At 38.8% G+C, this 12406-nt stretch overlaps 1 protein-coding gene across 2 annotated transcripts; it reads right to left on the bottom strand.

Annotated features, from left to right (window-relative positions):
- Positions 1–2006: 2006 nt before the first annotated feature.
- On the bottom strand, positions 2007–12228 carry LOC141901147 (catenin beta-like). 2 transcript variants are annotated; one of them, XM_074788249.1, is made up of 14 exons: positions 12094–12228; positions 8342–8742; positions 7959–8146; positions 7581–7885; positions 7159–7360; positions 6477–6725; positions 6183–6389; positions 5835–6089; positions 5142–5306; positions 4810–4960; positions 4591–4712; positions 4315–4353; positions 4057–4165; positions 2007–3944 (listed from the first exon to the last, which is right to left on the bottom strand). In XM_074788249.1, the coding sequence occupies exons 2-14, from the start codon at positions 8709–8711 to the stop codon at positions 3754–3756; spliced, it is 2553 nt and encodes an 850-aa protein (XP_074644350.1). In that variant the 5' UTR covers positions 8712–8742; positions 12094–12228; the 3' UTR covers positions 2007–3753. The 2 variants fall into 2 exon arrangements, with proteins under 2 accessions (XP_074644350.1, XP_074644359.1); XM_074788258.1 differs by lacking the exon at positions 4315–4353.
- Between the last annotated feature and the right edge of the window lie 178 nt (positions 12229–12406).

The raw sequence follows: 12406 nt of genomic DNA, 5'->3' as shown, positions 1-12406 counted from the left end.
TTAAATATTGCCCATTATATGTAGGCCTATCTCAAACCTTGAAGTAGTCAAATGATTACTACAAGCTCAGACTCAGCAACTAGGGCCTGGCTTTATAGGCTGGTATTTATCTTAATCCGAGTTCTGAGTGAAAATTGGTTAATTCTAAACAACTCTAACTCCACATTCAAAATGCGGTACATGTATAGGGTTCTTGGACATAAAACAGAGATGAATCTATCGATGATGATGGAAGTTTTATTATAACCCTCTCAATCAACTTTCGTTATTGAGAAACTGAGTGAATACTATAAACCTCTCAAGCCTCAATCACATTATGACATATGAAATCATTGCATCCACTCATCTTACTCATAAGATACAAAAGAATGATCAATTCACCAGACATACACATCGGTGCCAGAAAGGAAGTCGTTTGTTGATTTTGTCAAATGTGTAGTGAAAGCAAAAATCACTTGAGATAAGCTAGACATTTATTGACGAGATATTTCCATTAGCAAGCATCGCTCGCCGAGTGTTAAACTGACAGCCACCTACCTCTCCTACCGATTTCCATACCAGGCTTAGTAGCTACAGGTAGTACCTTACTCTACATCATTACCATCGACTAATCTTTCATTAGGTATCAAAATGAGTTTATCAACGCTTACCTCTTGCTTATCGGAACATCCACAAAAAGGTGTTAACACTGATTTCATAAATTCCTTAGTGCAATGAGTAACTGATGACTGGGACACGCTTTTCTCATGCTCTTTAGACATTTTTAAATGCGTTGAATTTGTTCCAAACCGATGTATCGAATTTTCGAATAGGAGTGATTGATACGGCTTCTTCTTGATACCCGATACGCAGCTACATGCGATAGTAAGCTACATGTTGCTTGCTCATATGACACTAAGTTCTCACTGGACAGATGAACTGACAGTATCATCTGTAGTTGATTTCATCTGTAACTGTCTTAAGAATCAATGACTCCAGTGACAAATATGATTTGTACCCACGACCGACTGAGACTGCACTGCTAGCGAGGTGGTTAGCATCCTTACTTCAATTCTGATCAATGTTTGAACTGAATGCAGAGGACTTCTTGAGTTTAATATAATCTAGGGATGAAGAGCTGGGAGCTGTTACTTGGCTTAATAATGAAAACATCTGATATATGAGCCGAGAAGTGCTCTTTAGTCTTTGACGCGATGACTAAAGCCCGGTTCGAAAAGCAGCCTGTATCTCAGGCTTCACTCTGTAGTACGATTCTTTGGAGACGAAGGAATAACATCATAAATTTCATTCAAAAATCATACAGAAAATGAAATCAATATCAAACTGGCAACACAAATTGGATCGATGGCCTATTACGAGGGCTCTCTCATCAGAGGCTCCAACTCCAAGACCGGGGCCTGATGCAACATACCGAAGTATCCTATCCTTATCCTCAAGTAGAACCTTGTATCCTGTGGTTATTTTCGACCAGAGAAGCATGCGATTATAAAAATATTTTGCCACTAACGATTGGATTGTGATTAGGTTAGTTAACCATAATACAGAACAGTCAGGGTGCGTAGTAGTAGTTAACTAAAAGTAATGGTGGTTATAGTTAGTTACCTAATCGTTGGTGGTAAGCTTTTTATAATCGGATGGGCGTGTGGTTTGTGAAAATATCCGATCGTGAAACTAAACCAGTCAGGTTACTGACTATGGTGGTTAGTGCAGTCAGTGGAGAGATGCTCAGCGCGCTGTGGCGTGCAGCCTCCTCGCTCGATTCAGAATCGAGAGTAGGTTGACATCGATCTAGGAGCATGACATCCTTAACCTTGCCTTCCTTCGATCATTGTGACTTAAATTACCTGAACAGAAAACAAATTCTAGTAGCACATTTTCAGTATTTTCAATCAGCGCGCCATCAATCAGTCGTGACAGACCATCACTCAATCACTCACGCGCCACGTGCGCGTAGTAAATAATGCAGGTGGCAGCACTATCCGATAAACAACTACAAACACATTCAGTAGTATACGGTACCAATATGGCTTTATTTTTTACACATAATTTCTAAAATATACAATTACTAAAATAAAACTGGTCACATGTAATGAAAAGCATACGTAGAACATAATATGAACGCACAGGACAACTACGAGTAAATTACAAAATTTGTATAAAAGTGTGGCATCCTATTACACACATGCGCGGTACTGCTTTTGCTATTACATTATTGTTATAAAATGATTGCTGCTTCTACCAGAGTTATAATAAAAGTAACAATATCATCATCATCATCATACTGTATATATCATTAAGTAACAAACCATTATAATAGGTTAAGAAATAAGTCATAAGTAAAGGCATGAACCAAACTTATTACATTACGTTTTTCTATAAATGACTCTTCACATAAAAACATAAGAGATATCTTTTTTTAAATGAGCAAAGTGAACGCAATTTCTGATATCATAGCGGTTGATTGAAAAAAATAGAAGTACCAGTGTGGTAAAATGGAATTGGCCAAATAACCGCACGATAGATGTAAAAGAAAATTGAACTTAAATTAAGTCATTTCTTAAGACGATTTAAGTTTCACAATAAGCTTAAAGTACAGCTGTTGTTTAATGTATCATAACACGTATAGCAAGATTTTTTGCATCTCTTAAAAAGTTTTAAGAATATGAACTATTGCGTGCAAGCCATAGACACATTGACAGGACAGTGGGGCGAGCCTAAACTGGAATGCAAATATAAAAGTCGAAATCGTTTGGTGATATGTCACTTTTAAACTGTGTTTTCCCGAAATAATAATGAGGTGATATATTGCCTTGAAGTCACACAAGTCTCAAATACCATACACAGCAAATAGAGAGCATTCATGAAATATGCAACCAAAAGTTACTAAGTTTGTAAGATAACACGTTTTACATACCTATCTTTAAATGAAAACTAACCTCGCTATAATGAAGTGCACACATGATATATGATGCAAAACTACACGGAGGTTATTATAAAGGGTCTAATACTAAAATTTATATTTACAGAACAATTGTCTCCCGTTACGTAATGCTTGAAGCCACGTTTGCCCAGACTTCGGTAAACATCAGTAAGACAACAATCACGACACATCAGGATGGCCTGAACAAAGAGAAGCACCATTTTAACATCCTCCCACTGCGACACAAAACAAAGGGTATTTTGTATTTATACGTTGAGTGGAGGAAGCTCAATGGGTTCCTTTTTTTTTCGTTAATGACGGTCAATTAAAATCTTTGTACAAAAATATGTTAGCGATATCAGTATTGTAGTACATTGTAATTGCATCCTCACCCGGATTCATGCACACTATTTCATATGACTTAAAAAGACTCCCACCCGGGGGTCCTTGTCCTCTGTCGCGGATATATTTCCACAGGAAATTTTCTCAACAAACAAAATCCCGGTATAGAAAAAATGAAGTTACTACGAATATCGAATTTGAGCACCATTATATAGAAGCATTGCGATAAACCGTCACCAAATATCGTACGAATTCCGAAAATTTAACAGATGGTGAAAAGGTTATCAAGGAATGTTAAATCAACATAGAAAATCTCGTTTGAAAGTGAAGAAGTTTGAAAGAATGAAAATATTCCCTGTGAAAATTCATACGAAAATTTACTGTTTTTTTTGTTGTTGACAGATCAGGAGATATTTTGATATAGTCTGTCTACTGTCGACGCGTTCAAAATCACCAATCTCCTCCATTCATTTTGCGGTGAAATTCGCAGCTCACAGATCGGTATCGAACCATGCCATCTGACTACTGTCACCGGGTTGGTTCGCGGCGTGCATATGCTCCAGATTTGAATCGATTCCTGGTCCGAGGTCCGGCAACGGATCTAGTGGACTGTAGTTACTGCCGTGGTGACTGCTGATATCTAATCCTTGCATCGAGTCAACAGGTACATTATGTTCATAACCTAAAACACAGTAATCATCATTACATTATCATAAATATTCCGATTTGCGCATTAGATTGTACCGCTTAATAAAATCTGCATTCTTAAATCGAATTAGATTTGATTGAAGTACCTTGTCGTCCCATATCAGATGGTCCTTGGCTACCAGGGCCACCAGGATACATGTGTTCACTGAATGCATCGTCAGATGGAAGCATATTCATTTCGTCAATTCCAGGAGGCTACAAGTAAAACGGAATATATATTTCAAATCCTATTCACTATTCCCAAATGAACACAACGTATTATACCATTAATAGGACAAAATATTCTAAATGTAAGCGATTAAGGTGTGCTACAGTGGGCAACATGAAGCAGATAGGTAACTTACCAGCATATTTCTTGACATTCTATTTGATGGCAAAGAATTCTGTAACATGCGTTAAATAAAGCAAGCGTGTTTAATCAACTAAGCTAATGACTGACACTAGCAATGAACTAAACTACAAACACTAAACTACATAGATAGATATATATCTAACCAGCTATGACAGTGAAAGTGCAAGCATTATCTGTTCATCTATAAAAGCTTATTTAGAATAAAGCAGCTCGGAAAAGAGTGAAAATGTGGATAGTGAGTGAAATATAAACAGTCATCATGAATTACCTCATTCCAGTTCATGTTGTCAGCTCGGAAAAGTGAACTAGTAAGTTCTGTTGAAAGGCGTTTTCTGTAATCTTGAGGTTTGTCTTCAGACATGCGAAACAGTACAGCTGCAGCGTAAGTGGCTGTAAAACCAAAACATTACAGGCATTCAATACTGGGAGGTGCTGCCATCTTGTGTATGAAACCGAAATCAAAAACATCAGCGATTTTAGCACTCACCTACACCCTCATTTCTAGAGTGAAGTAACTCAGTAAGAGGGGCTGTTGCTCCCTCTTGTTCCATCATTTCAGCACCTTCCTTATCAGCGGCTAGTTCACACAGAACACCAGCAGCAACTCTTTGGATATTTTCGATCGGCGAATACAATAACTAAACAATGAATAGGACCAAAATTATTATGATATCACAAAAGCAATTAGAGAGTAAAGTATAATTTCTACGGAAGAAGTAAAACCTAGTCAAAATTTTATCTTTTGGTTGTGGGTTTTACTGCTCCACCAACTCGTACCACTAGTAGCAAGTAGCTACCGATCTTGATAACTTTCATTACCTGAACAAAGAGAGGAATACAGTTAAGACCTCGAATGACAGCACGGTTATTTCCCTCTCTCGCAAGAATATGCAGAGCACCAACGGTTCCTTCAACGATCTCTTCCATTCTAACACCATCGACGTATCCCGTACTCTGACTACCGTTAGATCCATTGGAAGAACGCTAAAAATAAACACATCCGATTAATTTCTACATAAAACAAATCTATAATGATATACATGCTCTTAAAGTGACTGTGGCGAAGTTGGTTTCACGCAGTCACACACTGAAAATTTTCAACGAACATGTATAAAACATTACCAACAATAATTATCTACAATTACTGATAAAGACAGACAAGGCAGTGGTTGATAATGATAATCCAACGATAGGGAGGCTACGATTACATAAACATTTAGATGACCGGTGTAAAATGAACTCTTACTGCCTTGGATTCTTTTTGTGCTTTAATCAGCAACTGAAATATTACATAACACGCTCGAGGTCACGTAATAGTGTAAGCGATACAGGTAAATATTTACTACTGTAACAACAGACACAGCGAACGAGGCATGAATAAATTCATGTCTGTTATCGAATAAATTCATGTCTGTTATCGATGACTACACGATAGCTCATAGCGTAATCAATATCACAGGTGAATTTCAGTTGAATAGCTGAATAGAAAATTGATTTATGGCTCTAACTTACCCTCTGTGTATCTTGATGGGCACGTATGAGAAGTTGAACAATACGCGGTAGTGCTCCGTGTTCTCTCAAGGGGGCGTGGTTGGCAGGACATAGAGCCAAGTTTCGAATTAAACCAACAACTGCTTTGATGAGAGGCCACCTACTGGGTGGGTGTAATAGTTTGACTAGCACGGGTAAACCATAGTGAAGTCTCACAGCGTTCTGTGCCATTTCCGCTTCAGGATGTCTACTTGTCAAGTGACGAAGTGCACAGATCTGCAAAATAATACAATAAACCAGTAATTCCAAAAACTGATTACAGTTACCAGAAACAAAATCTAAGTTTCAGTCAGATCGGTGTGAACTTACAGCAGGTTCGGTGATATCTTCTCTATCACCAGCTTGAAGAATGGTGCGGACTAATGCTTCAATACCACCGACTTGGCAGACCGTAACTTTGTTTCTTTGGTTGTTACAAGTCAGATTCGAAATGATGCCAGCTGCGCAGGTTACTATGTTGATATCATTGGAGGCGAGCAACTGTACGAGCATTTGAAGTAGACCTTCAATACTCTCCTGAAATTGATATCTTATCATAATACAATTTTGATCTTTTGCGTGAAAAAAAACAAAGTGATTATCTCTGGCGTTCGTCGGACTCACCAGTCTAGTTCCAGCATCGGATAAATTACGCAGTGTCCACAAACAATTTTGTACAAGTCGTTGGCTTTGATGACCGAGGTGCATACCGAGAGCTTGCATACCCCCAGCTTCTACGATAGCCGGTTTATTGCTCGAACATACGGACAAAACTTTCAGCACACGTGACGTTGTCCAGAGAAGTTTTTCATAAGTGTAAGACCGCATTATGCGGACAAGTTCTCCCGGGCCTCCACTCGCGAGAATTATTAGCTGCAAAAGAACATCAACAATTTTCAATCGATATCATTGTTCCCACTTTTAACGCTAATTCAAAATTCCCTAATTTTCTGAAGTATTTCATCTGTGATCAATTTTCTCAAATGGAAATGGGGTCTTCGTTCAGGCAACTTACGTCAACATTCTAAAGGTCACTAGCTGATAAAGGTGAATTTCATGAAAAATTGCTAAGAAAGTTGCCCTTGGGAATGCATTGATATTGACATCCAGAACTATGCTGTATGGATTACCCAAATCTTCAGTAATCAATCAAATTTCCAAATATTTCTAATCAGGAAGGTATTAATCTGAAGTTCCCTGGTATTTTGGCCTGGAAACCATGTGATATTGTTTAAACTTTCAATTAAAAGAATCACCCGTAATAATTCATCGATATGATTTTCATTAAATTATTGCTTGCACTTACTTTACTTTCTTGGTTGCCGTAGGCAAGAATCTGTAGGCAGTCTGTTGTAATTGCCAAGAATTTGACGTTGTTACGCTGTAATAAAGCAACCATTTTCTGAAGACCACCTGCCAAACGAACAGCCATCTTGGATCCTTCTTGGTGGAGTAATAGATTATGAAGCGTTGTGATAGCGTAGAAAAGGACAGACTCAACGTTAGAGCTAGATAGAAAAAGAAAACCAATTCATTATCTAACAATTCACTCCCTTTGAACATTGATGTATTTGAATTAATATCTTGTCCAGACAGACTTACTGATCATTAACAACTGTCAGTCTATGTCTATTTTAAAATTGTGCGTATAACTCTTTTTTAAATAACGCCCGCAGCGAAGGCTAACGAAGGCTAAAGTTAAATTGTTCGCTTATAAGTTTTGCGTACCTCAGCAATTTAACTAACGCAGGTATTCCACCAGATTTGAAGATTGCCAGCAATCCTTGTCGGTGATGGGACAGGTTGTGCAGCGTACCGGCGGCACATCGCGTTGTCTCTAAATCATTAGTGTTGATCATAGCGCGAACGAGAGCCGAAACCATCGGTTGAGAATTCATGATCGCGTGTCGACTGGCTTCCTTCTTCGACAACTGATGCACCATCATAGCAGCCTGGCTTACTACGACCTGGTCCTCGTCGTTCAATAGTTTAGTTAATTCGGGTATGGCACGAGTGGCTAAGTCAGCGTCATCCTGCAAAATCAAACATTAATTTTTAGCCTCGTTTTTTTTTCTCTAAAATCAATATCGACAACATCTTTTTTACCTGGTAATTGATAAGGTTAACCACTGCATGTTTTAACATCTGAGATGGTTCGGCGAGTCTTTGGACTGCAGTTGGCTGATCGGCGTTCAGTTGGGTGGAAGGAATCTGGATTCCTTCCTCCATGGTTTCGGGAAACATGGCAGCACGAACGCGCTGAGATCGCGTCTGATTCAATTGTTGATTCATTTCTACAAAATTCATTAATTTTGCATTGATTTAAAATCAACGGAAGTTTCAATCGCATACATATAAATAAACATGTTGAGCTCATTTTCCGTAGTGTAATAAAACTTGCTGAAATTAAATCATTACAGACACACCCAATGAACATAAATCAATCAATACTAATCTAATAAAACCCGAGTATTTTAATTTGAACGTACCATCAACAACTTCTTGTGTATAACCACTTTGTTGAAAGTTGCTTTGTGGCTGTGGAGTTCCTTGTTGACTGTAACTTGCTTGTCCGGGTTGTTGACTGAAATTTTGTTGTTCATTCCAGTCGAACATCATCTTCGATGTATCCATATCTTCTTCTTCGGCATGTCCGCGGCTACTGATCGACGGAGCCTGGGTCGTCGCTCCGGACTGGATACCGGAATCTGCCATATACTGGTTCTGTTGCCAGAGCAGAGTCTGCTGTTTTGGGTCTATTGAACTCTGCGGCATATTGTCCAAGTCTATATAGCTCGATCCTCCACTGGAAGTGGTGACCGCAGTACGTGCGTTTGATGCCATTTGATATTGTGCCATCAGTTAACCACCACTGTTTAATATGCTGGCCCTGTAAATATACAAGCATCAAAGGTCTTTTGAATCTTAATACACGTTTAACAACACCTTAAGTTAAAACGCCGGCAGCAGAAGCAAGAAATGACCGAGTTGCAATATGATCCGATGCAGTCGACACCCATTAGTAAATATCATATCTCACAATGTCTGATGATTTTGAATTGGCCGATGATTAGAATCTTCGATCATTCGCGTTTAAACTGCTGTCGAATCAGAAGATTTAATGGTATGATTTTTGAGGCGGCACTAAAAAAACAAACCACCGGATCAACTAAAATTATATCGCCTCTTCATTAAAGATGAGAAATGTAATCGCACACCAGCACAAGACCCATTACTGCGTTGACTGCACCTCGGGGCATGCTTACAGGCAAGTAAATGCAATGACATTTATTGCAGACAAATAAGTCGCCCCGGATGATCGGGATTTCATCGGTCTACGGGGGCCGCGAGTCCACTCAAGTATGAGGAGTAAAATGTTAAAGACTAGGTCTTATTCGCTGGCAGCATACGAAGCCACAGCCGAACACAATAATAATAGTTGCAGCGGTGTATTACGAATATGAGAACGATAACAGTTCATTGAATACCAGGAATTCATTATTAATGCCACCGGCGGCCTCGCATACTATTTAAATGCTTCGTTTCGTTTAGAACCCGTGCCGCAAATTAGCAGCGCTTACCAACTAAATATTCAATTCATAACGTAATGAAATGTCACTGGATTTCGAATTCAAATTGATTATTCCCACAATTTACCTACAAAAACCTAAATATATATGTAAAACCCCGAGAGGCATCGATTCAGTTTGTTAAATAATCTAAGCAACCGCCCGGGAACTTATATTGATTTACAAAAAATTTCCGTCGCAATTTCATCGATGGCATTTCGAATGCGTTTCTTCAGTATCTAAGTAAAAATCTAAAATACATTCGAACAGATAAAGCAATAAAATAGACTGAATTGCGCAACAACATCGCGCTGATTAGAAATGAGCAATCTAAGCCTACGCCGTAATGACGAGAGAGTAATATCGATACTGAAAATTGTCGTCAGGGAGACACGTGAAAACATACAAGTTCAATGTATGAAAACTAACTTGCCGAGATTAATCCTTACACTAACAATTAACGCTAACAAAAATTGGTTTTACGTTCGAGCCATCTCGTATACGTACAACGACCAAGTCATGCAAACTCTCGGCATCGTGAATTGATTTTCTGGCCCTATGAAAATCTACCGTCGAGTTAGTCAGAGCGGAAGAAGCCTACGGCCAGTTATTTATTACGATTGCGCTATTCAGGATTTCTGCGCTACTTCGTCAATGATTATCCCTCATCATCGGTTATTTGTCTCTCTCTCTCTCTCTCTCTCTCCTAGCGATGAATAGCCAGCTATAGCTAGGTGATAGGATTTCAATCAATGCATCTTCGTCTTACAGGTAGAACCCGGCTACAACCCTTCATCACAAATCCTTTTCCCGAATGCATTAACATAGTCTAATGAGACTGGAACTGAACGTGGTAAATGTAGTCGGTATGTCATAAATAATAAATCCCCCAATAGATTTCACTGCGGAGAAATAATCATCAGAAACTCCGCTGGTGGATATATCGAAGATTCTTAGGGGATGCAGGATTTTTGAGGTATTACAGGTAAGCCTTACACATATTCAACGAAAATTTAACACAACTATAAAATTTTATAATGTTTCTCTGAATGATAGAAAATTCCGATGAGCTAAATTCAAGGACTTTCACCGACCGCATTGAACCCCACTTGAACATATTTTTTCTATAGAAGCATTCCACACAATCATGATAGGTTTCCGGCATCAAACGGCAAAACATGACCAGTTGAAACCTGTAACATTAGATTTATCAGGTAATTTACTATCATAAATAAATACAATGAACAGAGTTGTGAGAAACTTGTAAGCAGCGCCGCTAGTTCTGCTGGTTTTATTGAGAGTGACGGTTGAGATGAAAGCAAAACCACATTGATCTTTTACTGGAAACCCTCAACTGAACCTACTCTTTAATATACTAACCCTTTCAACAGAGCAAAATTTAATTACGCCTACAATGTAGGTTAAAGGTACTATAGTAGGAATTATCAAAGTAAAATTTACTATGATAATCTGGCCTCTGCTGCTGACTCATGGCTAATTGTTCGAACAGAATGTTTCCATGAAATATTATGAATACCAGCGAGTACCTAGCCAGTTGGTATTAGCCCTATATAGATTGTACACCGATATAAAGCTGAAAATATGGTAAAACTTTAGCAATGAAAAAAGATTGACATAACCTAACTATCGTACATAAAACCGTGCTGCTTTGATATTCAGCAAAATGTCGAAAAACCCTGACTTACACTAATAACAAAACAGACAGGAAATACTGCAGGTGAATACTGGACTCTGATATTAGCGAGGTCTCACTATAAAGAATATCAGCGCTCAACTGCAATTCCAATCGGCTGACTCAATATTCAAACCTGTCATGTTTGCTTTGAATGACAATTGTCTCAGTTGACTTGTTGCCAATCGAGTGCAGTCAACTGGCAGTTTAAGCTCCACTGACCACACCAATAAAGCCGCATTCCTGTGTCTACAATAATACTATAGTCATGGACCACTGATCCTAGGGCTAACAGGAAATAGGTAGGATGGCATCCAGTAGACTGGTTCACTTAAGATTCAATAAATGGCGACTTAGAAAGACTGCAGTTTAGGTCAACTTTCCACTTCGCGGTGGTAGTTTTACTGTAGATAAGGGTTTGTTAGGGACATTGTTACCAGTAAGAACGATATTGGTCGTAGTTTTTGGGTGGGATGATCATCAACAGCGAGCATAATACAGCTGGTCAACTATTCGTCTGCTGCGTGCTCCAAAAAAATAAAGCACCGCACCCATCAGATGAATAAGTAGGATAGGGGGCCTCTCTCTCTCTCTCTCGACCATTTGTAGATCTTTGTAAGGAAATCAAAATACATGAATCAGAAGCAACAAGAGGCCGACGCGGACCACACCAGCAGTCAGTCGGAAAGAAACCGTCCAGCAAGAAGACGGATTGAGAAGGCAAATCACTAACAACAATGCTACTGTTTAATTGAATAAGAACAATACTCTACAATTACACTAACACAATTATAACTTCAATGAGTAATTAGTGATAGTTAAAAATCAAGACACCGTTACGAAATTTAAAGAAATCGGCACCGATTCGATCGCCGCTACTTTCAAACTCGACGTTTTTTAGACTGACACTTATGAACCGATTAAAAATCGATTTTACAGTTCGAAATGCATTAAATAACGAAATGAAATATAGGCTGACCTCTAAAACAGGACCTGCTTACACTGCCTGCGTATTCCTCGTCGAGCTAATTCCACAGCCACTCGGTAAAATTATCACTTTCTCCGAAGAATACTATCGAAAACACAGACTCTACATTCCAAGATGGCTTCCCCTTTCAGGAGCTGTCAATCATTCACTGGACGCGCACTAATACACGCGACACGCAGTATAGTGCGTGACAAAATACGAAGACAGTACGTCCCTTTAATCAATCAAGTTAGCAAAAACCTCTTCGAACATATAATCGCTTTAGTCTGACATAGTCCCATTATTGCATATGGCGTTTTATATT

This window comes from Tubulanus polymorphus, chromosome 1 (assembly GCF_964204645.1).
Source record: "Tubulanus polymorphus chromosome 1, tnTubPoly1.2, whole genome shotgun sequence".
NCBI lineage: Eukaryota > Metazoa > Nemertea > Palaeonemertea > Tubulaniformes > Tubulanidae > Tubulanus > Tubulanus polymorphus.
Note: the sequence above shows the minus strand (reverse complement) of the source record. Positions and strands in the feature narration are given on the sequence as shown.